The sequence below is a fragment of the Balaenoptera physalus genome, assembly GCF_965194825.1.
Source record: "Balaenoptera physalus genome assembly, chromosome: 7".
In the NCBI taxonomy this organism is placed as follows: Eukaryota; Metazoa; Chordata; class Mammalia; order Artiodactyla; family Balaenopteridae; genus Balaenoptera; species Balaenoptera physalus.
In genome coordinates, this window is record NC_138886.1 from 7,109,433 (window position 1) to 7,135,885 (window position 26,453).

The 26,453-nt window shown below is 51.7% G+C and overlaps 1 protein-coding gene across 9 annotated transcripts; it reads left to right on the forward strand.

Moving 5' to 3' along the window:
- Positions 1–25,464, forward strand: SH3GLB2 (SH3 domain containing GRB2 like, endophilin B2). Of its 9 annotated transcripts, none has more exons than XM_082468281.1 (13): positions 1–233; positions 4,479–4,620; positions 5,459–5,587; positions 18,745–18,878; positions 19,155–19,247; positions 21,446–21,508; positions 22,597–22,746; positions 23,152–23,175; positions 23,708–23,797; positions 24,140–24,240; positions 24,506–24,520; positions 24,645–24,885; positions 25,223–25,464. In XM_082468281.1, the coding sequence occupies exons 1-13, from the start codon at positions 171–173 to the stop codon at positions 25,328–25,330; spliced, it is 1,353 nt and encodes a 450-aa protein (XP_082324407.1). In that variant the 5' UTR covers positions 1–170; the 3' UTR covers positions 25,331–25,464. The 9 variants fall into 9 exon arrangements, with proteins under 9 accessions (XP_082324407.1, XP_082324408.1, XP_082324409.1 ...); XM_082468282.1 differs by having other exon boundaries at positions 23,717–23,797; XM_082468283.1 differs by lacking the exon at positions 24,506–24,520 and having other exon boundaries at positions 2–233.
- Positions 25,465–26,453: the final 989 nt, after the last annotated feature.

Below are 26,453 nucleotides of genomic sequence, written 5' to 3' on the forward strand. Positions count from 1 at the left end.
CCCTCCCTGCGCGCTCGGGCAAGCTCGACGGAGACGGCTGCCGCTGGGCCAGGCGGGCGCGCTAAGGGCCAGAGCACCGGCAGCAGGTGGGCGCGGTGCGGGCTGGCGGCGGCGGGCCGGGGGCTGCCGGGCGGCGCTCGGGCCGGACGCGGCCGGCCGTGCGGAGCGCCATGGACTTCAACATGAAGAAGCTGGCGTCGGACGCGGGCATCTTCTTCACCCGGGCCGTACAGGTGAGGCCGTGCACCCTGGGCCCTGCGCGGCCGGCGGGCACCCCTGCAGCAGAGCCCGGGGCCGCGGGAGAAGGCCCTCGCGGCCACCGCTCCTTCCCCGCTGCGGAGTCGCCCTAGCCGCCCCCCTCCGCCCCTCCTCCTTCTGCGGTGCCCAGTAGAGAGAAAGAGCCCGGGGCGGCCGGCCACACTGGCCGCACCCTCAGCGTGGCCCAGGCCCGGGGAGTGAGCCGGGCCTGCCTCGGCCCTGCTGCCGCGGGGGAGGTGTCAGCCTCCACCATTTCGACCCGCCGGCCGGGTAGTCCCGCTGTCCTGGCGCCCGCCCCGCCCCCGTGGGGGGCTCTGCTGAGGAGGGCAGAGGGCCCCAGGCGGTTCCTGTCTCCTTGCCCTTGCCCAGCAGTGACTCTTCACTCCCGGCAGGCGTTTGGAGGCCTGAGTTCCAGGCCTAAGGACTCGGGCACCCGCCCTGATCCCTTCTCTGAGCCTCAATCTCCGCACCTGTGCAATGGACTGGTGGTACTGATTCCCTCAGGTCCCTTTTACACGCTTGGATAGTCAGTCCGGAAGCCAGGAGGGCTGGGGTTATTTCCTTTCTGCTCCGTGGGAGGCCTGTTTCTCTTATTTCCTCAGGCCCCGGAGGCTGGCTGGGTGCCCTCCCTGGGAAGCTGTACAGTGGGTGATGCTGGGATTAGAACAAGTCCTGTCCATTTGGGGACAAGGGAAAAAACAGAAGCAGCTGAGTGTAATGGTGAAGACCGGGAGTCAGCTGTGGGTGTGGATGCCCCCTCTTGTGACTTTGAAGATGGGGGCTTCACCTCTCTGGGCCACAGTGTTTCAGTCTGAAAAATGGCCTTAGCAATCCCTCCCTCCCAGCATGGATGTGAGCGTCCCGGGCACTCCACGTGAACGTGCTCACTAAAGGCAAGTCATTCTTGGTGTAACGTGCTTAGTATTGCAGCTGTGCAGCATGTGACATTAGGCAAGTCTCGGAGCCTCCGTGTTCCCTTCTGTCAATCAGGGGTCGCACCAGTCTGCCTCCAAGGGTGGCTGCAGCCTTGGGGCTTGGCCCGTCACAGCGCTCTGGGAACAGATTCTGTTGTTTGTCCTTGCCCTGGTTGTTGGTTCTCTGGAGGAGCCCAGCCCCAGACAGTCTCTTGGAAGCCCACATGCCCATGTTTACTAGAAAGCACAGTGTCCCGTTGAGGACTTGTGCCCCAGAGAGGGTTTGCTGCTCCGTGTTCCAAGCCCTGCCGGGGACCCCAGCCCTAGTGGGGACGCTAGCAGCCTGGAGTTCATTGGCCAGCCCCTGTTCATCCAGAAGGTAGGGAATTCTCCCCAGTGTTGGTATGGCAACCACTTTATCTCCCACATCTGGGAAGAACCTGATCTGCCAGTTTCCTGCTACTTTGGGGCCCTAGCACCTGACCTGGCCAGGCCTGCAGAGCCTGGGGTACGGGGAAGCTTGGTCCCTGTGGCCTTTTTTCTCCTGGGGGGGGCAGGCCCACTGGTTCGCCCATACTGGAGTGGGAGCCAGCGCCCAGGCCCCCGCCTCCAGAGTGGAGGAGGGAGCTGGGAGCTTTATAAATAGAGGCTTTCTCTGGCCCTGCACGCCCACCCCCTGCTGCTGCCATCTTGCAGGGAGCAGCCTCTGAAGCCTGGGCCCTTCCTCTTGGCAGGGATGGGGCAGGGTGGCAGCCAGAAGAGAGAAGGGCTTGAAATGTGACCTGGGCAGGAGAGCACACTCAGGGGACCCTCCTGAGGCCAGTCTGCCCTGGGGTAGGAGTCAGCCAGCAGGGACAGGGGGTGGTTTATTATTAATGTGTGGGCAGCTCCTCTGTGTAGGTGCCACCTACCTACGCACGACATGCTGGGTAAGTGCTCAGCCCCTCCATGTGCCGAGGACACTTTTAGGAGCCTCACCTCATCCCCATCCGGTAGGGAACTGGACCTTGGCCCTGGGATGAGAATCCGGAGACCAGATCCCTTTTGCACGGGAGATTCTAGGATGGCTTCTCAGTCCCCGAACTGTGCCTTGAAGGTCAGGAGGGGTTTGCCGAGTTGGTCCAGGTGATGGGAACAGCCCAGCTAAGGGCACCCAGACAGAAAAACCTAAGGCATGTTTGGGTAAGATGCCAGTGGGGGTGGGAGTGGGCAGTGGAAGTGCTAGTACTAATGCTGTTGGTAGTAATTGCAGTATTACTAATAGCATAGTAGGAGTAATGATAATAAAAGCCAGGGAGGCTGTGGCATCGTTCTCATCCGAGCCAGGCAGGCAGCGGTGAACGTGGGAGGGATGCCCAAGATGTTGGGAAAGCCCGGTAGGACTTTGAACCTGGGTGGGTGTGTGGTGTGAGGGACGGGTGGCGAGGTGGCACGGCGGGGAGTGCTGCCATTAACCTTGGTAAGAAGGGGAGATGCTGAGGTGCACACTGAGGGTGACACAATCACCTGAATCAGACTGGCTGGTGCCATCAGGGTAAGGACGTCCCTAGGTGGCTCCTGAGAGCCGAGGAGGGACCTGAGGGAGACCTTTTATTAATGATGATGATGACGCCAGCTAACGTTTATCAGGCCTATACTGTGTGCTGACCATGAAACTAAGCACCTTCCAAATATTCTGTGAGATAGGTCCTGTTATCCCCATCCTCCGGGGGGAAACTGAGGACCAGAGAGGTGACTTTGCCTCTGACCCTCGATTCTCTCATCTGCAAAATGGGATAATGCTAATCCCTGAAGGGTCTGGGTGAGGTGAGGCCTGTTCAGGGCCTGGCTCCAGGAGGCCCCAGCTTGGGGAATGTGAGGAAGAAGAGGAGTCGGGAGACCGGGAGGAGGCCAGGAGCAGCTGGTTCCCAGGTGAGGAGCCGCAGGCTCTAACCCTGGCCCACCCAGCTCTGCAGAGGGAAACCCAAGCCCCCATGCATAATTGATGGCTGCCTAGCTGGAGCAGCCGGACAGAGCAGCCTGACCACCGCTGGTGCCTCCTGCCCCTTGCAGCTGGGCCTGTCCTTGGCCTCTGGATGACTCACCGCTGCCTAGTCGTCTGGGAAGGGCCTCCAGACCCCCAGCCTATGTGACCCTAGCACAACCTGCCTCTTGCTCAGTCTCGTGGCATCTTCTGTGAAATGGGAAACTTGGCCGGCCTGAGGGCAGTGTCTGTTGTTGTCAGGGCTGATCTTACTCCCACATGTCTTCACCCCTTTGCTGTTTGCCTGTGACCTCCCCTTGGCTGGACAGGGCCTTCGAGATCAGAGAGGCCAGGACTTGGGCCGGTTTCTGGTTTTTCTTAGGTGGCCCCCATGGTTTCTGCCAGCTCTGAAGGGGGACCCTTGTGACATCCTGGTCCTTTCCTGGCCTTGGGGCGGGGCTGCTGAGCTTTCTGGGCCCTGGGCGTGCCCAGCAGTTGGCTCTGATGAGCTGGCGTTGCTCCCCATCTACCACTCCAGGCAACCGGAGGCCAGCCATGTGGCCATCCTCCCCCCCACATTCCCCTTCCCTCCCAGCCATCTCTCTGCGCATCAGCTCTTAACAGCATCAGCACTTACACTGAACACTGACTGCCTGCCAGATCCTAGCCTTTATGTCTTATCCACATCTTTTTTATTTCATTCTTACAACCTATGAGGGAGATGCTATTACTTATTATTACCATTTTCAGCTTAGGAAACTGATGCTCAGAGAGGCAAAGCCACTTGCCCAAGGTCACACAGCTCATCAGACTGAGACTTGAATCAAGTCCCTCTGATTCTGGAACCTGGGTTCCTCTGACACCCTCCCTTGGTATCCCCTTCCCGTGGCTCCCAGCTGCCCCTGGAACATCCTGATAACCCCAGACCTTGCTCTGTGCCCCTTTTGTTCCCTGAGCACTTGTTACCAAGTGCTTTCCTTCAGAGTCAGGCTGGGAGGACCCTTAGTGATAGACTCCCAAGGGTTCCTTACACCCTAAGTTGTATGTCTGATTTTGTACAAATGTGCTTTTCTGGGGAGAGGGAGTCTGTATCTTTCATTGGATTTCCAAAAGGAGCCATGATCCCCAAACTCTGGTCCAACCACCTCATTTCACAGAGGAACAAACTGAGGCCCAGGGCAGGGTTGCACCTTGATCAAGGTCACAGAGCAGGTCAGGGGCAGAGCAAGTTTCTTGACCTTGGGGCCTGAGTTCCAGCCAGGTGGGAGGGGTAGATGGGTGGGGCAGGGGTGGTCCTCCCGTCCCCCTTTCTGAGCCCTCCACCCCGGGTCCTCCCCCCACAGTTCACAGAGGAGAAATTCGGCCAGGCCGAGAAGACCGAGCTTGATGCCCAGTTTGAGAACCTTCTGGCCCGGGCAGACAGCACCAAGAACTGGACGGAGAAAATCCTGAGGCAGACAGAGGTGTTGCTGCAACCCAACCCCAGTGAGTGGACACGGGCCGGCCCCGGGCTCGGGGCGGGAAGCTGCGGGCAGGAGCCCCAGCTGCTGAGACTGTGCAGGTGGGCCTGGGCGGCAGGTGGGATTTGGGTTAGACTCTTGGGGCTTAAGGCAGCTGTTTTGGGGGGTCCCACTTAAAGAAAACAGCAGACTCAGTGTTGGTCTCCAGGATGTGCTCTCTGGGACAGTGGAAATGCTAAGTTTCGCACAGAGGAGTTGAAGAAATGCCTGGAAACTAAAACACAGTTGGGAGAAGAGGCAGGAGAAACGGGAGCCAGGTCACTGGAGGGAAGGCAGCGAGGCTCAGGGATGAAAGAGGACTTGCCGAGAGTCACACGCAGCGTGGTGCAGGCAGACGCAGGTGCAGGAGAACCTGTGGGAAGAGAGGTCTGGCCTGGGGTCGTGAGGCTTGTATGCCTGTATGTCTGCTGTTAGCTGAGTGAGTGTGCTGAGAGCTTTCTGGGGCCAAGCCAGGGCATTGCTCACGTGTGTGTTATGCCCTGTAAATCCATACTGTAATGAGGGAGAAGTTGGGGGGCGGGAAGGGGCGGCGGTTGCCTTCAGGCCCGTCACCCGCAGCTGTGTGACCTCGGGCAGGCATTTCACGTGTCTGAGCCATGGCTTCTTCCTCTCTAGAGTGAGGGCTTCGCGGGGTCGAGTGCCAGTCTCACACAGTTGAGAATCAGCAAGAGAGTATTCTGGAAGTCACCAGGCTGGGCGCCCCTGTGGGCAGGCCCTGGTCTGGGTCTGTTTCTGTCACCACGGCTTTCATCCTTGGGCTCCTACCTAAGAGCCCTGTGGCTTTGGCTGCTGTCTCCCCGCAGGTGCCCGAGTGGAGGAGTTCCTGTATGAGAAGCTGGACAGGAAGGTGCCCTCGAGGGTCACCAACGGGGAACTGCTGGCTCAGTACATGGCAGAGGCGGCCAGTGAGCTGGGGCCCACCACGCCCTACGGTGAGCCAGTGCCCACAGCCAGGGTCGGGGGTCACGGTCTCTGGCGCGAATCTTCCCTCCCTTCTCTCCTTCCTTTCTCTGTTTTTTAATTTGCACACGTGATACCTGGATTCATTCTGCTTGTAAACACCTCAGTCAATGGAGATGAAAATAGAGTAAAAAATAGAAGCCTCCCGGGACTTCCCTGGTGGTCCAGTGGTTAAGACTCTGTGCTCCCAGTGCAGGGGGCACGGGTTTGATCCCTGGTCGGGGAACTAAGATCCTGCATGCCGCACAGTGCAGCCAAAAAACAAACAAAAAAAATACCAACCTCCCTTACCCAGTTTTGGTTTGTGTGCATTTTTTAATGGGATCATATTATGTGTACTTTTCTGCAACCTGATTTTTAAACTTGGCATTGCACTACAGATAATCTGTTCACAGCACTTACAGAGTCATCTCAATCTTTACTTTTTATTTTTTAAGTTTTATTTAGGTACAATTTATACACTATAAAGTACACCTGTTTTAAGTGTGTAATTTGATGATTTTTAGTGAATTTACAGAATTGAACAAACATCCCCCAATCCAATTCATGTATTTTTAAAAATTTTATTTAATTAATTTTTTAATTGAAGTACAGTTGATTTACAATATAGTGTTAGATTCAAGTGTACAGCACAGTGATTCAGTTATATACACGCACACACAACATATATATATTCCTTTTCAAATTCTTTTCACTTTTAGGTTATTACAAAATATTGAGTGTAGTTCCCAGTGCTATACAGTGGGTCTTGTTGGTTATCTGTTTTATATACAGTAGTGTGTATATGTTAATCCCAACCTCCTAATTTATCCCTCCTCCCACCCCCCCTTTCCCCTTTGATAACCATAAGTTTGTTTTCTGTGTCTGTGAGTCTGTTTCTGTCTTGTAAATTAGTTCATTTGTATCATTTTTTAAGATTCCACATATATGTGGTATCATATGATATTTGTGTTTCTCTGTCTGGCTTAACTTCACTTAGTATGATAATCTCTAGTTGTGTCCATGTTGCTGTAAATGGCATTATTTCATTCTTTTTTATGGCTGAGTAATATTCCATTGTATTTATATACCACATCTTCTTTATCCATTCACCTGTTGATCGACATTTAGGTTGCTTCAATGTCTTGGCTATTGTGAATAGTGCTGCAATGAACATTGGGGTGCATATAGCTTTTCCAATTATGGTTTTCTCTGGATATATGACCAGGAGTGAGATTGCAGGATCATATGGTAGCTCTGTTTTTACTTTTTAAAGGAACCTCCATACTGTTCTCCATTTTGGCTGCACCAGTTTACATTCCCACCAACCATGTAGGAGGGTTCCCTTTTCTCCACACCCTCTCCAGCATTTATTATATGTAGACTTTTTGATGATGGTCATTCTGACTGGTGTGAGGAGATACCTCACTGTAGTTTTGATTTGCATTTCTGTAAAAATTAGCGATGTTGAGCATCTTTTCACATGCCTTTTGGCCATCTAAATGTCTTCTTTGGAGAAGTGTCTATTTAGATCTTCTGCCCATTTTTTGATTGGGTTGCTTGTTTTTTGATATTGAGCTGTATGAGCTGTTTGTATATTTTGGAGATTAATCCCTTGTCAGTTGCATTGTTTGCAAATATTTTCTTCCGTCTTGTAGGTTGTCTTTTCGTTTTGTTTCCTTTGGTTTGGTTTCCTTTGCTATGCAAAAGCTTTTAAGTTTAACTCCCATTTGTTTATTTTTGTTCTTGTTTCCATTACACTAAGAGATGGATCCAAAAATATACTGCTGCAATTTATGTCAAAGAGTGTCCTGCCTATGTTTTCCTCTAGGAGTTTTTGTTTGTTTGTTTGTTTTTTATATTTATTTTTGGCTGCGTTGGGTCTTCGTTGTTGTGCGTAGGCTTTCTCCAGTTGTGGTGAGCGGGGGCCACTCTTCCTTCCGGTGCGCAGGCTTGTCATTGCAGCGGCTTCTCTTGTTGCGGAGCACGGGCTCTAGGTGCGCAGGCTTCAGTAGTTGTGGCTCATGGGCTCTAGAGCACAGGCTCAGTAGCTGTGGCACGTGGGCTTAGTTGCTCTGCGGCATGTGGGATCATCCCAGACCAGGGCTCGAACCCGTGTCTCCTGCATTGGCAGGCAGATTCTTAACCACTGTGCCACCAGGGAAGTCCCCCTCTAGGAGTTTTATAGTATCTCGTCTTACATTTAGGTCTTTAATCCATTTTGAGTTTATTTTTGTGCATGGTGTTAGAGAATTTCTAATTTAATTCTTTTAATTTAGCTGTCCAGTATGCTCAGCACCACTTATGGAAGAGATTGTCTTTTCTCCATTGTATATTCTTGCCTCCATTGTCGTAGAGTAATTGACCATGGGTGCATGGGTTTATTTCTAGGCTTTCTGTCCTGTTCCATTGATCTATATTTCTGTTTTTGTGCCAGTACCATACTGTTTTGATTACTGTAGCTTTGTAGTATAGTCCGGAGTCAGGGAACCTGATTCCTCCAGCTTCATTTTTCTTTCTCAAGACTGCTTTGGCTATTCAGGGTCTTTTGTGTTTCCATACAAATTTAAAAATTTTTTGTTCTAGTTCTGTGAAAAATGCCATTGGTAATTTAATAAGGATTGCACTGAATCTGTAGATTGCCTTGGATAGTATAGTCATTTTGAGAATACTGATTCTTCCAATCCAAGAACACAGTATATCTTTCCATCTGTTTGTGTCATCTTTGGGTTTTTTTTTTTGGCTGTGCTGCACTGCTTGTGGGATCTTAGTTCCTAACCACTGGACCACCAGGGAATTCCCTCATCTTCCGTTTCCTTCATCAGCATCTTATAATTTTCAGAGTACAGTTCTTTTGCTTCCTTAGGTAGTTTTTTTTTTTTTAATATATTTATTTATTTATCTTTTTTTTTTTTTTTTTGGCTGCATTGGGTCTTCGCTGTTGTGCACAGGCTTTCTCTAGTTGTGGCTGCTCTTCATTGTGATGGCTTCTCTTGTTGCAGAGCACGGGCTCCAGGTGCACAGGCTTCGTTAGTTGTGGCATGTGGGCTCAGTAGTTGTGGCTTGCGGGCTCCAGAGCACAGCCTCAGCAGTTATGGCGCACAGACTTAGTTGTTCTGCGACATGTGGGATCTTCCCGGACCAGAGCTCGAACCCATGTCCCCTGCATTAGCAGGCAGATTCCTAACCACTGTGCCACCAGGGAAGTCCTCCTTAGGTAGTTTTATTCCTAGGTATTTTTATTCTTTTTAATTTCTCTCTCTGGTCTTTCATTGTTAGTGTATAGAAATGCAACAGATTTCTGTGTATTAATTTTGTATCTTGCAACTTTATCAAATTCACTGATGAGCTCTAGTAGTTTTCTGGTGGCATCTTTAGGATTTTCTATGTACAGTATCATGTCATCTGCAAACAGTGAGAGTTTTACTTCTTCTTTTCCAATTTGGATTCCTTTTATTTCTTTTTCTTCTCTGATTGCTGTGGCTAGGACTTCCAAAACTATGTTAAATAAAAGCGGCACGAGTGGACATCTTTTGTTTTGTTCCTGATCTTAGAGGAAATGCTTTCAGTTTGTCACCATTGAGTATGATGTTAGCTGTGGGTTTGTCATATATGGCCTTTATTATGTTGAGGTAGGTTCCCTCTACCCCCACTTTCTGGAGTGTTTTATCATAAACGGATGTTGAATTTTATCAAAAGCTTTTTCTGCATCTATTGAGATGATCATATGGTTTTTATTCTTCAATTTGTTAATGTGGTATATCACACCGATTGTTTTGCGGACATTGAAAAATCCTTACAGGGACTTCCCTGGTGGTCTAGTGGGTAAGACTCCATGCTCCCAATGCAGGGTGCCCAGGTTTGATCCCTGGTCAAGATCCTGCATGCATGCCGCAACTAAGAGTCTGCATGCTGCAACTAAGAAGTCCGTACACCACAACTAAGGAGCCCACACGTCACACGTTGGTAATGGTGTATGATCCTTTTAATGTATTGTGGGATTCAATTTGCTAGTATTTTGTTGAGGATTTTTGCGTCTATGTTCTTCAGTGATATTGGCCTGTAATTTTCTTTTTTGTGTGGTGTCTGTCTGTATTTGGTATCAGGGTGATGGTGGTCTCGTAGAATGAGTTTGGTTCCTGCCTCTGCAATTTTTGGAATAGTTTCAGAAGGATAGTTGTTAACTCTTCTTTAAACATTTGATAGAATTTTCCTGTGAAGCCATCTGGTCCTGGACCTTTGTTTGTTGGAAGTTTTTAAATCAGAAATTCAACTTCAGTACTTGTAATTGGTCTGTTCATATTTCCTCTTCCTTCCTGGTTCAGTCTTGGGAGATTGTACCTTTTTAAGAATTTGTACATTTCTTCTAGGTTGTCCATTTTAGTAGCATATATTGCTTGTAGTAGTTTCTTACAGTCCTTTGTACTTCTGTGGTGTTGGTTGCAGCGTCTTCCTTTTCATTTCTAATATTACTGATTTGGGTCCTCTCCCTTTTTTTCTTGATGAGCCTGGCTAAAGATTTATCAATTTTGTTTATCTTTTCAAAGAACTAGCTTTTAGTTTCATTGATCTTTTCTGTTGTTTTCTTAGTCTCTAATTTATTTATTTATGCTCTGTTCTTTATGATTTCTTTCCTACTAACTTTAGGTTTGTTTGTTCTTCATTTTCTAGTTGCTTTAGGTGTAAGGTTTGGTTGTTTATTTGAGATTTTTCTTGTTTCCTGAGGTAAGCTTGTATCACTATAAACTTCCCTCTTAGAACTGCTTTTGCTGTGTCCCATAGGTTTTGGCATAGTGTTTTCATTTTCATTTCCCTCTAGGTATTTTTTAATTTCATCTTTGATTTCTTTTTTTATTTATTAATTAATTTATTTATTTATTTGTCTGCGCTAGGTCCTAGTTGCGGCATGCGGGATCTTTTAGTTGCAACATGCGGGCTCCTTTAGTTGCAGCATGCTGGATCTAGTTCCCTGACCAGGTATTGAACCTGGGCCCCCTGCATTGGGAGTGCAGAGTCTTAATCACTGGACCACCAGGGAAGTCCCTCATCTTTGATTTCTTTGGTGAGCCATTGGTTGTTTAGTAGCACATTGTTTACCCTCCCCGTGTTTGTGTTTTTTGCAGTTTTTTTCTTGGACTTGATTGCTAATCTCATAGCATTGTGGTCAGAAAAGATACTTGATATGATTTCAGTTTTCTTAAATTTACCAAAACTTGCTTTGTGGTCCAGCATGTGATCTATCCTGGAGAATGTTCCATGTACACTTGAAAAGAATGTGTGTTCTGCTGCTTTCGGATGGAAAGCTCTATAAATAACAGTTAAGTCCATCTGGTCTAATGTGTCATTTGAGGCCTGTGTTTCCTTATTGATTTTCTGTCTGGATGAACTGTTCATTGATGTAAGTGGGGTGTTAAAGTAGACCCATACTATTGTTTACTGTCTATTTCTCTTTTTACATCTGTTAACATTTGCCTTATATATCGAGGTGCTCCTGTGTTGGGGGTGCATATATATTTATAATTGCTATGTCTTCTTCTTGGATTGATCCCTTGATCATTACGTAGTGTCCTTCTTTGTCTCTTGTAACAGTCTTTATTTTAAAGGCTGTTTTGTCTGGGACTTCCCTGGCTGTCCAGTGGTTAAGACTGTGTGCTTCCAATGCAGGGGGCGCAGGTTCGATCCCTGGTCGGGGAACTAAGATCGCACATGCTGCACGGCACAACCGAAAAAAAAAAAAGCAATGAAATGGGTCTCTTGTAGACAACATATATGTGGGTCTTGTTTTTGTATCCATTCAGCCAATCTGTGTCTTTTGGTTGGAGCATTTAATCTGTTTACATTTAAGGTAATCATCGATGTGTATGTTCTTATTGCCATTTTTTTATACACTTATTTATTTATTTTAATTAATTTATTTATTTATTGGCTGTGTTGGGTCTTTGTTGCAGTGTGCGGGCTTTCTCTAGTTGCGGTGAGAGGCAGCTACTCTTTGTTGCGGTGCGCAGGCTTCTCGCTCGTTGCAGTGGCTTCTCTTGTGGAGCACGGGCTCTAGGCATGCGGGCTTCAGTCGTTGTGGCTCTCAGGCTCAGTAGTTGTGGCTCGCAGGCTCTGGAGCGCAGGCTCGGAAGTTGTGGTGCACGGGCTTAGTTGCTCCGTGGCATGTGGGATCTTCCCAGACCAGGGCTCAAACCCATGTCCCCTGCACTGGCAGGCGGATTCTTAACCACTGTGCCACCAGGGAAGTCCCTTATTGCCATTTTGTTAATTATTTTGGATTTGTTTTTGTAGGTCTTTTTTCTTCCTTTCCTCTTTTCTTTCCTCTTGTGATTTGATGACTATTTTTTAAGGGTTTAGGATAGGTGGATTAAACGTTTTTAAAAATATTTATTTATTTATTTGGTTGCGTCAGGTCTTAGTTGCGGCACGAAGGATCTTTCAGTGTGGCACGCGGGCTCTTCGTTGCGGCATGTGGGCTTCTCTCTAGTTGTGGCGCGCGGGCTCCTGGGCACGTGGGCTCTGTAGTTGTGGCGCGCGGGCTTCAGAGTGCGTGGGCCGTGTAGTTTGTGGCACGCAGGCTCTGTCCTTGAGGTGCGTGAGCTCAGTAGTTGTGGCGTGCAGGCTTAGTTGCTCCACGGCATGTGGGATCTTAGTTCCCCGACCAGGGATTGATTGAACCTGTGTCCCCTGCATTGGAAGGTGGATTCTTTACCACTGGACCACTGGGGAAGTCGCTGATGGCTATCTTTAGTGTTGTGTTTGGAATCCTTTTTTTCACGTGTGTATCTTATAAATTTTTCATTTGCAGTTACCATGAAGTTTTGATGTAGCAGTCTATATCTACATGATTGTTTTAAGTTTCTGATCTCTTGATTTCAAATGCATTTCAGATATCCTGCACTCGTACTCTCCTTCTCTCACAATTACTGGTTTTGATATCACGTTTGTGTGTGGATGATTTCCTACCTTTACTGTATGTTCACCTTTACTGGTGAGCTTTCCCATTTCATAATTTTCTTGTTTCTAGTTGTGGCCTTTTCTTTTTTGCTTAGGGAAGTTCCTTCAGCATTTATTGTAAAGCTGGTTTGGTGGTGCTGAATTCTTTTAGCTTTTGCTTGTCTGTAAAGCTTTTGATTTCTTCATCAAATCTGAACGAGAGCCTTACTGGGTAGAGTATTCTTGTTTGTAGGTTTTTCCCTTTCATCACTTTAAATATACTGTGCCACTCCCTTCTGGCCTGCAGAGTTTCTGCTGAAAAATCAGCTGATAGTCTTAACGGGGATTCCCTTGTATGTTATTTGTTGCTTTTCCCTTGTTGCTTTTAATATTTCTCTTTGTCTTTATTTTTGTCAGTTTGACTACTATGTGTCTTGGCATGTTTCTCCTTGGGTTTATCCTGTATGGGACTTTCTGCGCTTCCTGGACTTGGGTGTCTCCCCCAATCCAGTTTAAAGAACATTTCCATCACCTGCAAAAAAGTAACTTGTGTCTCCTTATAGTCAGTCCCACTCCCACCGCCAGACAACTAATGTGGCTTTGTTATTTTTCATTGTTGTTTTTGTCGTTCTTTATAAATTTATTTATTTATTTGGCTGCATGCGGGATCTTTCATTGCGGCACACAGGCTTCTCTCTACTTGCATGGCATACAGGCTCCAGAGCACGTGGGCTCAGTAGTTGCAGCGTGTGAGCTCTCTAGTTGTGGCACGTGGGCTCTAGAGTGCACAGGCTCAGTGGTTGTGGCACATGGGCTTAGTTGCCCCACGGCATATGGGATCTTAGTTCCCCAACCAGGGATCGAACCCAAGTCCCCTGCATTGGAAGGTGGATTCTTAACCACTGGACCACCAGGGAAATCCCAATGTGGTTTTGTCTCTATAAATTTGCCTTTTCTGAATATTTCATATAAATGGAATCAAGTGATATATTGTTTTTTGCACGTGGCTTCTTTGTCTTTGAGGTTCATCCATGTTATAATGTGTTTTAGTATTTTATTCCTTCTTACTGTTGAAGAGTGTTCCACTGTATGGGCTGATCGCATTTTCTTTGTCCACATACCATTTGAGAGACATTTGGGTTGTTTTGCTTTAAACAGTTGCATATGAACTTTTGTGAGGCTATATGTCTTCACTTTTACTGGGTATATACCTAGGAGTGGAATTGCTGAGTCATATGGTAAATTTATGTTTAACATTTTTTTAAATTTAATTTTATTTTTGGCTGTGCTGTGTGGCTTTCAGGATCTTAGTTCCGCAACCAGGGATTGAACCCTGGCCCTCGGCAGTGAAAGTGCAGAGTCCTAACCACTGGACCACCAGGGAATTCCCTGTGTTTAACCTTTTAAGAAATTGCCATACTGTTTTCCAAAGTGGCTGTGTGATTTTACATCCCACCAGCAGGGTGGTGTTTAATTTCCTGATATTTATGGATTTTCCAAGTTTCCTTCTGTTGTTGATTTCTAGTTTAATGTCGCTGTGGTCAGAAAACATACTTTTCATGATTTTAATACTTTTAAATGTATTAAGACTTGTTTATGGCCTATAGTGTATGGTCTCTACTGGAGGGTGTTTCATGCTCCCTTAGAAATTGTACTTTATGTTGTAGGGTAGTGTTGTCAGGCCATCTTGGTTGATAGTGTTGTTTATCCTCTGTATCCTTGTTGATTTTGTCTTATTGTCCCATCCTTTATTGAGAGCATTAAAGTCTCCAATTATTTCTGTTGAACTGTCTATTTCTGTCTTTATTCTGTCAGTGTTTGCTTCATGTATTTTGGAGCTGTGTTGTTAGGTCTGTATGTTTATAATTGTATATCTCCCTGCTGAATTGACCCTTCTATCATTGTAAAATACTACTTTTTGTCTCTAGTTAACATGTTTTGGTCTTAAAGTCTGCTTATCTGATAGTAGTATGGCCACTCCTGTTCTCTTATGGTCACTCCTATTCTCATATTGTTATATGCAAACAGGGGCATGTATCTTTTTCTGTCCTTTTATTTTCACCATACTTATGTCTTTAAATCTAAGGTATGTCTCTTATAGAGAGCATATATTTGAATCTTTTTAAAAAAATCCAATCTGACAGTCTTTGCCTTTCGATTGGAGTGTTTAATCCATTTACATTTAATCTAATTGTTGATGTGGTCAGATTGCCATTTCGTTATTGTCTCCCTGTATCTCAGGTGTTTTTTGTTTGATCCTCTGTTACTGCCTTCTTTTGAGTTAAATAGATATTTTCTAGTGTAATATTCTAATTTCTTTGTTGCTTTTTTTTTTTTTTTTACTTTAAAAATCTTTCTTAGTGGTTTTTTTTTTTTTTAATATTTATTTATATTTATTTTGGCTGTGCCAAGTCTTAGTTGCAGCATTCAGGATCTTCATTGCGGCATGTAGGCTCTTTAGTTGCGGTATGTGGGTTTCTTAGTTGCTACATGCATGTGGGATCTAGTTCCCCAACCGAGGATCAAACCCATGTCCCCTGCATTGGGAGCGTGGAGTCTTACCCACTGGACCACCAGGGAAGTCCCTCTTAGTGGTTTTACAATTTAAATTACAATATGTATTTTAACTTAACACAATCTACTTTGGAGTAATACTAACTGAATTCCAGTAAAATATAGAAACTTTGCTCCAGTATAACTCCCTTCTCGTCCTCTTCCTTTGTGCTATTATTGTCATACATATTATATCTCAACAACAGTTTTATAATTATTTTATGTAGTTGTCTTTTAAATCAATTAAGAAAAGAGAAAAGGGGGCTTCCCTGGTGGCGCAGTGGTTGGGAATCTGCCTGCCAATGCAGAGGACACGGGTTCGAGCCCTGGTCTGGGAGGATCCCACGTGCCGCGGAGTGGCTAGGCCCGTGAGCCACAGCTGCTGAGCCTGAGCGTCTGGAGCCTGTGCTCCGCAACAAGAGAGGCCGCGATGGTGAGAGGCCCGCACATCACAATGAAGAGTGGCCCCCGCTTGCCACAACTAGAGAAGGCCCTCGCACAAAAACGAAGACCCAACACAGCCAAAAATAAATAATAAATAAATTTTTAAAAAAAGAGAGAGAAAAAAATTTATATTCTCTTTTATATGTGCCTATATAATTACCTTTACTGGTGCTCTGTATTTTCTTATGTAGATTCAGGTTACCATCTAGTGTCATTTCACTTGAACCTGAAGTATTTCTTCTATGGCAGGTCTGCCAGCAATGAATTCTTTTAGCCTTTGTTTATCTGGGAATGTCTTTATTTTGTGTTCACTTTTGGAAGACAGTTTTGCTGTATATAAAATTCTTGGATGAGAGTTTTTTCCTTTCATCACTTTGAATATATCCTCTCACTATCTGGCCTCCCTTGTTACTGATAAGAAGCCAGTTCAAATCTGCTGTTGAACCCTTCTAGTGATTTTTACTTATCAGTTATTATACTTTTCAACTCTAGAATTTTCATTTCTTTTTTATAATTTTAATCTCTTAATTGACATTCCTTATTTGAGACGTCATTGTCATCATACTTTCCTTAAATCTTTAAACGTCGTTTCTATTAGGTTTTTTATTTTTTAATTAAATATAGTTGATTTATGTGTTAGTTTCTGGTGTACAGCATAGTGATTCAGTATTTTTGCAGATTATATTCCATTATAGGTTATTACAAGATAATGGCTATAATTCCCTGTGCTATACAGTATATCCTTTTTTTTTTAAATTTATTTTTGGCTGTGTTGGGTCTTCATTGCTGTGCACGGGCTTTCTCTAGTTGCAGTGAGTGGGGGCTACTCTTCGTTGCGGTGTGTGGGCTTCTTATTGCAGTGGCTTCTCTTTGTTGCAGAGCACTGGCTCTAGGTGTGCGGGCTTCAGTAGTTGTGGCATGTGGGCTTCAATAGTTGTGGCTCGCAGGCTCAGTAGTTGTAGCGCACGGGCTTAGTTGTTCTGTGGCATGTGGGATCTTCCCAGACCAGGGTTCGAACCTGTGTCCCCTGCGTTGGCAGGTGGATTCTTTTTTTTTTTTTTAATAAATTTATTCATTTATTTATTTTTGGCTGTGTTGGGTCTTCGTTGCTGCACGCGGGCTTTCCCTAGTTGTGGAGAGAGGGGCTACTCTTTGTTGCAGTGCACCGGCTTCTTACCAAGGTTGCTTCTCTTGTTGCGGAGCACGGGTTCTAGGCATGCGGGCTTCAGTAGTTGTGGCACGTGGGCTCAGTAGTTGTGGCTTGCGGGCTCTAGAGCGCAGGCTCAGTAGTTGTGGCACATGGGCCTAGTTGCTCCACAGCAGGTGGGATCTTTCCGGACCAGGGATTGAACCTGTGTCCCCTGAATTGTCAGGAGGATTCTTAACCACTGCACCACCAGGGAAGTCCCTATATCCTTGTTGCTTATCTGTTACATATATAGTAGTTTAATCCCATAACCCTAATTTGTCCCTCCCCACCGTCAGGGTTTTGTTTTGTTTTTGTTTTTTTACTTACTTGTAATAGCTGCTTAGAAGTCTTTGTCTGCTAGGTCTAATATCTGGGCCTCCTTGGAGATAGTGTCTGTTGATTGCTTTTCTTTCCCTGTGTACTGTCCGTACTTTCCTATTTCTTTGCATGTCTTATAATTTTTGTTGAGTTATTACTGCTGTTTGTTTGTTTCTTTAGAGACTTGCCTGAGCTAATTGTTTAGAGTCTGTGTTCTCTGCAGTATGCAGCTACTGATGTCTCTACTTGTTTTTCTTTTTAAATTATCCTTTTTATTTTTAAGCCTAGCTTCCTAGGGGTTTCTTCCAGGTCAGCATATGTTAGTGGTCAGCCAGTGATTAATCAGAGGTTGTGCTTAAACATCTTGCACCATTAAGGCTTTACTGATGAATTTATGAGTGGGCTGGGGAACACACTCAAAGTTCAAGCAGTTTACATGTCTGCCCAGCTTTTAGTTTGTGAATGTGCAAAGCCTCCCGCTAGCCAAGAATGAGTTGATAGCTGGGGTTCTCTCCCATCTCTCCCAAGTGTGCTATACACATGCATAGCCTTCCAGACCACCAGAGATATCTGGATTTTATCAAGGCCCACTATGACTATCTCATTCCCCAGATCTCCTGTTAAATTTCCGGCAGGTCTGTTGCTTGTTCCAGCCAGTATTCCAGCTTCATGTTAGCTGTGATGTTGGCCTTTCCTGATTATTTGCCATTGAGATCACTATTGTTTGTGACCCTGTCCCGTGGGTTTTTCTGTGTTCCAGCCCAAATCAAGTCAGCCCCCTCAGGGCTTGCCCCACCCTGCTAGAGCTACAGCAGCACAGAGCTTGAGGAGATGGGAGTGCCCCCAGGCTAAAAAGCCACAGACCCCATTGTTTTTACCAAGGTCCAAAAGTTCTGGAATAAATGCTTCTCAATTTGTTATTTGCCTTAGGTTAATTTCCAGAGTACAGAAATCGTTGTTTTTGAGAACTGTGTCCAGTTGTGTTTTTTTTAAAAGGATATTCTTTTTTTTTGGGGGGCCGCACTGCACAGCATACAGGATCTAGTTCCCCGACCAGGGATTGAACCTGGGCCCCCTGCAGTTGAGTCTTAACCACTGGATCACCAGGGAAGTCCCTGTGTCCAGTTTTATTATTGCTTTTTGGGGAGAGGATTTGCTGAGTTCCTTCCTCTGTCATTCTGAAAGTCCCCCCCCCCACCACACATCTTTTTTTTTTTTTTTTTTTTTATTTATGGCTGCGTTGGGTCTTCGTTTCTGTACGAGGGCTTTCTCTAGTTGTGGCAAGCGGGGGCCACTCTTCATCGCAGTGCGCAGGCCTCTCACTATCGCGGCCTCTCTTGTTGTGGAGCACAGGCTCCAGACGCGCAGGCTCAGTAGTTGTGGCTCACGGGCTAGTTGCTCCACGGCATGTGGGATCTTCCTGGACCAGGGCTCGAACCCGTGTCCCCTGCATTGGCAGGCAGATTCTCAACCACTGCGCCACCAGGGAAGCCCCCACACATCTTTTTAATGGCTGTGTAGCGTTCCGTTCTTCGGGCATCCCGCTATTTATTTGTCGATAGGTATATGGATATGTAGATTTTCCACATTTTCCCAGGCCAGCCATTCTGCTCTTGCCTCTCAGAACATCCCTCTCTGAGCTCTCCCCTACTTCCTGGGGGTCAGAGCGGCCTGAACCAACCCTCTTCCTCACCCCTCCACTTTGTTTCTCAGGGAAGACACTGATCAAGGTGGCAGAAGCAGAAAAGCGCCTGGGAGCCGCAGAGAGGGATTTTATCCACACTGCCTCCATCAACTTCCTTACACCCCTGCGCACCTTCCTGGAAGGGGACTGGAAGACGATCTCGGTGAGGGGCCTGGGGCCACTTGCTTCCTGGTAGCAGTGGCAGCCCTGTCCTCATAGCTGCTGTGCCCAGGCTCTTCTCCCGTGCTGGGACCCAGCACTCCTGGGACCTCCCCAGACATGGCTCCTGTGGACTGAGTGGCCTGGAGTGGATGACTCCCCCCGTCTAGGCCTCAGTTTCCCCGTCTTGACTAGATGGTCCTGGGGGCTGGTCCTGCCAGGGCCGGGGGTCTCCCAGGGCTGCCCCAGGTCTCACTGTTACCTGTTCCCACCCCCGCAGAAGGAGAGGCGGCTCCTGCATAACCGGCGTCTGGACCTGGATGCCTGCAAAGCACGGCTGAAGAAGGCCAAGGCCGCAGAAGCCAAAGCCACGGTAGGTGTCCTGCTGGCCTCCTGCCCCCCCGGCCCTGGTTGGAGCCAAGGAGGGGGTGAAGGGCCCTGGTGTTTGGCATGACTTCTCTCCCCTGTCCCTGCCTGGAGAGGCCTGGCTGGGGGCTGTTGCTCTGCTGACCACTTCAGGTCACGCCTCTCTGCCCCACCTGCAACAGACCCCTGGCGGCCCAGAGCCCTGGGACCCAGGGCAGACGTTGACGGGGTGGGCGGACCAGCAGTGCCCCGACCTGGGCTCAGGGCGGCCCGCAGCCTCCCCAGACAGACAGCCAGCTGGCTTCTTGCATGCCCCTGCCCTGCCCTCCCTGGGTGCTCGGCTCTGTTCCCGGCTCTGCCCGGACGTGGCTCCCCCTACTAACTCCCCCACCTGCTGCTGCAGCGCTGGTCCCAGGGTGCCCTGCGCTCAGGCTCCCCTGTGGTGGTGTGGAGGGCCCTGGAGCTGGACTGCCTACCTGCCCAGGGGCATGTCTGAGGGGCCCTTTGGGAGCCCCACGGCACCGGATAGGGCCTGGGCTGTCTTGGCTCCCCCTTCACTCTCGGCTCACGGGGGCCTGTCCAGCCAGGCCGATGGGACACAGTGTGGGACACTTTGACCAGGGCTAGGCCAGGGTTGGGAGAGCTGGGCCTGAGGGTGGCCAGGCTGCTTGGGGTGCAGGGACCGAAAGGCCACCTCACGCCCTGGGGAGGGAATCCCAAGGTCAGGTCCAGGGCACGCTGTGGAATCCCCCAGCCCGGGCTCCCCGCTCCCCTGAGAGTTCCAGCCTCCAACCCTCCTTGCGTTCCCCTCCCTCAGTGTGGCCACCTGGGGCCGCGGAGCCTGGGCAATGCGTCTGGCGAGAGCCGTGGGCAAGGTCCCGGCTCATCCAATTGTGTGGGGTCCAGACTGGAGGCAGGGGCTCAGCCACTGGAGTCTTGTTGGCTTGGGCAGGATGACCTATGACTGTCTAAGTCACCTGGACAGGACAGTCTCCCCGCCATGCAGGGGTGGACCACCTCTCGAGTAACTTGGCCAGGACAAGCTCTTCCTACATCAGCCAGGCGGGGGAGCCCTTCCTTAGTTACTGGGACGGCACGACCTCCCCTCCAGTTGGTTGGCCCAGAGTCTTTGGCTTGGGCAGGACACCCCGTCCCGAGCTGGGCCCTGGCAGCCCAGATACAGCATCCCAGAGGACTCCAGCCCAGCAGTGCACCCCGTCCTTCCCGTCCTTCCTACCCCTCTCACCACACACACACACACACACACACACACACACACACACACACACACACACACACACACACACACACACACACACACACACACACACACACACACACACACACACACACACACACACACACACACACATGTCAGGACTCCTTCCAGAGGGCAGGGTTGTGTGTCCCTCCCGCCGGGACCCCGGGGGCCTGCTCCCGCCTGCGCTGTGGACTCACTAACTCTTTGTTTTTGTTCCTTTCCGTTCTGCTTTGGGTAACTTGGCTCAGTGTGAGGGAGATGTGAGTATACCTGTCCCACGTGCTGTGCTGCTTCTGGTTTGCCCATCTCGGCCTCGGGCCCACAGTGCCGGGTCGGCCGGGGACGTCCTCAGGACGTTTTGCAAGCAGCTGGTCTCCCCACCGGAGGCTCTACCATGTGTAGCCTCTGCTTCGGGGGGACGCCAGGCATTGGAGCCTGTGAGTCAGCTTTTTGCAAATGTTGAAAGCCTGTCACTGTGTCTATCCATGCATCCATCTGTCCATCCTCGTTGTGGGGAGGGGCCTGGTCCTTGCTGCAGGAGCGAGAGACGTGGTGTGCGGAGGTTCTGGACGGAGAGAGCTGGGCAGGGTGGGCTTTGTTTGGAGGACGGTGGGTCTAGCTGGGGCATCTGAGTGAGGCCGGGGCCCCGGGAGGAGGGGCCGTGGCCGCCAGGCCAGGGGCTGGACCCGTCTGTGGCTTGCCCCAGGTAAGGGCCCTGACGGCAGGCGTGTCCACCCACTTAATCTTGGTCTGGACTCGCCTCGGCCCGCCTCCTCTGCAGGTGGTTGGCTTGGGGAGAAGCGGGGGGCTCTGTGTTGTATTTGTCTGTACCCTCCTGTCCGTGGGGTCGGGGGCTCTTGGCATCTCCCATGGGAGAGTCTAGGGCGGCCTCCCGGCCCGGCCCCGCGTGACCCCCTCCCCCCATGAACTCTGTTCCCCACCAGACGGTGCCTGACTTTCAGGAGACTAGACCTCGTAATTACATTCTCTCGGCCAGCGCCTCCGCGGTAAGCGCCCCCGCCCCGCCCCGCTCCCCATCCCCTCCCACACTCGGGCCTGATGTGCAGCGAACTGGAGCCAGAGGGGGAGGCAGGGGCCGTGCCCCTGGTCAGGCAAGTCCTGTCCACCCGCCTCTGCCCTGTGCCCTGTGCCCGTGTTGCCGGCCTTGCTTCTCCCTGCCCAGCGCTGAAGGTGAGCCTGGCCCGCTGCGTGGCACAGCCCGGTGCACTTGGGGCGGCAGCGGCCCCACCTCCAGGGCACCTGAGAGTCTGCCCAGCCCCGACCCCCCCAAAGCAGGCACCGCCCCCTCCCACACTCACCGTCCTGGAGCGCCCAGCCGTGCAGCCTGGAGGAGAGGGAGGAGGTCTGGGCCTGGCCTGCCACGGGGTCACAGGGGACAGGGACGGCGCTGTCCATCCAGCTGCCTCCGTAGCACATCCGCTAGGTGTCCTGGAAGTGCTTGAGACTGAACGGGAGGGTGGGAGGGCACAGCCGGGTGGGGGAAGGAGCCGCCTGGGCCGAGGCCCAGAGGTGGAGAACAGAGTGTGTCCTGAGCTGGCAGGGGCTGGGACTCTGGAGGTGGGATGGGCGGGGCTGGATCAGGAAGACGTTGAATGTCTTGGTGTCTTTTCTTCCTACAGCTCTGTTGAGATTTGTGGTATTTACTGTTTAGTTTGGGAAATAGGCCGATCACACCTATCCCATCATGCCTGTCGAAACCACCGCTGTGCCTTTCTCTGCCTCTCTCTCTCTGTCCCTCCTCCCCCCCACCCCCCACGGGTGACAACCTTCTGCAAAGACCCTCTGGCTCTTCTCCATCTGTCATAAGCATGTTGCCGTGTGCAGTCATTTGTCCTCGGGGGCATGAACCACAGTGTAGTCCACCGGTCCCCTGTGGCTGGGTCTCCGACGTGTGTCCACGTGGAGGTTGCTTCCCGTGTTGCAATTTGCTAAACGGCACTGAGGTGGGACACCTCTGTCCAAGGGCTGGCCTTGTTTTGCTTTCCGCATTTCAGGTCACATCTTAGGGTAGCAGCGGGCAGGAGAAATGGGTCTCCTAAGCCATGGTGGGGGGAGGGGGGTCTTTCTTCTTTAGACTCTGGATGACACTTCCCGCCCCCCTTCCTGGGCCGAGTGGAAAGAGGACTATCCAGGAGGGTGGAGACGGCCCTGTTTTTTCCTTGTGCCTTTGAACCCCAGTGTGACTCGGGCACGAGGCTGCCTTTCTCTGCCGAAGGACAGAAAGGTTCAGTGACTGGTCCAGGGTCACACAGTCCTGCCTCCCAGCCCACCAGCCTTAGCCAAGTGTCAGGGTGGGGTGCGGGACGCTCGGTCTCCCTCGAGACCCCAGTCAGAGCCTGGGGGCTGGCACTATAGGAGAGACCCAAGCAGGACTCCCCAGCTGGCTGTCCCCCTCCCCGCATGTGGCATGTGGGACTGGATGGATTATGATGTCGGAGCCCCCCCTTCACACCAGGCCTCACCCCAGCCTCAGCTCCTCGTTGGGCTGTGGGGAGGGAGTCGGGGAGAGGTTGGGGTCTCAGGGAGCTGGGGCAGGGCCTGGGCTCTGGGGTCCAGCCGTCCTCCCCTCCCCTGCTGACCGGTGCCCCCCTCCCTCCCCCGCTGACCGGTCCTGTTGTGGTCTCCGCAGCTCTGGAATGATGAGGCGGACAAGGTAAGTCGGGGCTCAGGGAAGAGGCTGCAGGGGGTGGGCAGCGGGAGTCCAGGCTCACCTGCTGCCGTCGGGGGCAGGTCTGTTTCTAGTTCTGGGCTCTGCCCTCACTCGCTGGGGCCACGGTAGGGGTTGTCACTTCCTCTCTGCCCTGTTGCACACAGTGGGCCCTCCGGAGGCGACTGTTGGTTGGATTTGTCCCTGATGGGTGGTGGCGTCAGATGGGCAAATGAATGAGTATGAAAGGCCAAGGCAGGGCTCCCGAGGCTCTGTCTGCTTGTCCAGGAACTGGCCTCAGGAGGGGGTGGGGTCCAGGCGGGGCTGTCGCTCCTCCAGGGGTCAGGGCTTCAGGCCTGAAGTCAGGGGTGGGAAGTGCACTCCTGCCACCGATGTCTGCATCCCCGGGGGGAGTGACAGCTGCCACAGAAGGGAAGAGGAGGCCGCTCCTGGGCGGCTTCAGAGGCGCGGGAGAAGGCTGGTGGGAGGGAAGCTGGGGGCGGTTCTTGTTCTCGCGCTCATGCCCTGCCCTTCCCAGGCTGAGCAGGAGCTCCGAGTGGCCCAGACAGAGTTTGACCGGCAGGCAGAAGTGACCCGGCTCCTGCTGGAGGGAATCAGTAGCACTCACGTGAGTCCTGCCCCCCGTTTCCTCCTTCTGTCGTCCACCGTCTTCTCACCGCCCCTCGCCCCTCGTGTCCCCGTGAAACTAGGCCATATTGAGGCAGCGAGTGAACCTGGATCTCGAAGGCAGGTGGGGAAGGGGGAGCTTGAGCCCGCAGTCTGTAAGGATGGGATTTAGCCTCGGCAGAGCAGGTCCCAAAGGGTGGGTACCTCCCTCCAACCCCAGGGAGCAAGTGGCCTGGGCAGAAGACATCGGAATGCTGGGCCAGGGTCTGCAGAGGACAGGATGGGGAATGGGATGTTTTGGCCCCTCGCATCCCCCCGTCAGCCATGGGCGTCTTCCCCGCAGGTGAACCACCTTCGCTGCCTCCATGAGTTCGTTGAGTCTCAGACCACTTACTATGCCCAGTGCTACCGCCACATGCTGGACCTACAGAAGCAGCTGGGCAGGTGCCCACCGGGGTCCCCTGGCTCCCAGCCCCGACCGCCCCAAACTCGGAAAGCCCCGTGACACCCAGGGCGGGGGTGGAGGGCTGCCGACTGGGGGGGGACATCACACCGCTCTCTGGGCCCGGGCACCCTATCACAATGGCAGTGAGGTGGCTGGCCTTGGGGACCTCTGGTGCGGTTTCTCGAGACTGTGGGGGGTGGGGGGTGGTAGGGACGGCGGGAGCATCTCACGTTCCCCGTTTCCCTCTTCCCTTCATGCCGCCAGCTCCCAGGGAGCCATGTAAGTAGCGACATCTCCTCGCCTCCGCGGCCATGGACCCAGCTGGCGTTCGGCGGGGCACACGGGACTCCCGGGGGTGTGTGGCTCCCGGCTGCTGAGGTGTGCCCCCCTCTCTCCTCTCCAGATTTCCGGGCACCTTCGTGGGCACCACAGAGCCCGCTTCCTCGCCCCTCAGCAGCACCTCACCCACCACCGCCGCGGCCACTATGCCTGTGGGGCCCTCTGTGGCCGGCCTGGCCCCTCCGGGGGAGGCCGCTCTCCGCCTGGAGGAGGTGGCGCCTCCCGCCAGCGGGACCCGGAAGGCCCGGGTCCTCTACGACTACGAGGCGGCCGACAGCAGCGAGCTGGCCCTGCTGGCTGACGAGGTGGGCCTGGGTGCCGTGAGGACGGGGGAGGGGCCGGCTCACGCGCGCCGGGAAACTGGAGCTGGGAGCGTGGGGCCTGCAGACCCTGCACCTCGGGCTTCCAGCCTCTGAGTGGCCCTGGGGGCAGAGCTGGGACCAGTCGGGTAGGCGGAGACGGCGCCAGCTCTGAGGAAGCAGCCTCTCTGATCTGTCTCTGTAGAGCAGCTGAGGAGGTGAGCGCCCGCCTCAGGAGGTGTAGTTTCCCCGGTTTCGGGAGACCGCAAGTCTGTCCCCTCTTAGGGCTGGGCCAGTTCTGCCTGGCCGGGGCGTGACCCTCCTTCTCCGCCCTCCTCTTCAGCTCATCACTGTCTACAGCCTGCCTGGCATGGACCCTGACTGGCTCATTGGCGAGAGAGGCAACAAGAAGGGCAAGGTCCCTGTCACCTACTTGGAACTGCTTAGCTAAGCAGGCCCCCTCCCAGGCCCCTGCCCATTCTGGCCTGGGCAGGAGAGGATGGGTGCAGCCCTGCCACTTGTCTTGTCTGTTGGTGACCCAGCTGCTCAGGGTGGGGAAACTAACCCCATCCCATCCCGCCCCCGGTCCTCCAGCTGCGAGGGGCCCCAGAGGCTGAACGCTCCCGGCCCCTCCCCCAGCCCTGCTTCTGACCTGGTTCTGGAGATCCCACCCGCACCCCCCCACCACCATCGCCGCCTGCATCCCTGAGCGCCCCAGCCCTCCCGGCTCCTGCTAAGGAGGGTGGGCCTGGCTGCAGCAGCTGCACTCAGCGCCTAGGCCCGTGGGGGTCAGTGCAGATGGCCTGAGGAAGCCCTGGGGCGCACCCTGGGCGAGGGAGCTCCTGCCTTTTAGTTGCCAAAAGCAGCCAAGGGGGAAAGGCAGGCAGGTCTGTGGCAGGCCTGGGCACTGGTTGTCGTCCCCTCTGGATGAGCTGGAGCAGAGGGGAGCCTGGCAGGAGAGGCGGGCCTGGGCCATGGAGTGGCATCTCCCCGGTGCTACCCTTCCCCTCCCATACAGCTCAAGCCAAGTATGGTGGCTGCAGCCTGCACCTCTCCACACTCACTTTTTAACTGATCTTTTTACTCTGCCTGTGTGCTTGCTCTCTAGCCAGTGACAAATAATAAACCATCCTTCGTGTGCATGTTGCCTGAGCTCCGGTCGGGTCGCGGGCCTCACAGGTGGGAAAGGGACGAGGAGACTTCACATCTGCACCACCCCTCCTTCTGGGGGGAGGGCGTGAGGTACAGAGAGAGCAATGCGCCTGCTGTGGGCCCCTCCCAGAGCACTAGGGCAGAGGGAGTGAGAGCTCTACGGGCAAAGCCAGCGCCTCCCTTCCCCCCACGCTGCCTGTGCTGCTCAGGAGGGAGTGCTGTTCTACTGCAGCTGTGTAATCTACGTTTTTTTCTTTGGGTGGGGGTTTGTTTGGGCCACGCCGTGCAGCTTGCAGAATCTTAGTTCCCCAGCCAGGGGTTGAACCCAGGCCCCTGCAGTGGAAGCACAGGGTCCTAACCACTGGACCACCAGGGAAGTCCCATGAAGCTGCATAATAAGATGTTTTGTTCCTAAGAAAAAC

Coding starts and splice junctions, on each gene's coding strand:
- SH3GLB2 (XM_082468281.1), top strand. CDS start 171: ATGGACTTCAACATGAAGAAGCTGGCGTCGGACGCGGGCATCTTCTTC. Junction 234..4,478: donor TCTTCACCCGGGCCGTACAG/GTGAGGCCGTGC, acceptor CTCCCCCCACAG/TTCACAGAGGAGAAATTCGG. Junction 24,886..25,222: donor TGGCCCTGCTGGCTGACGAG/GTGGGCCTGGGT, acceptor CCTCCTCTTCAG/CTCATCACTGTCTACAGCCT.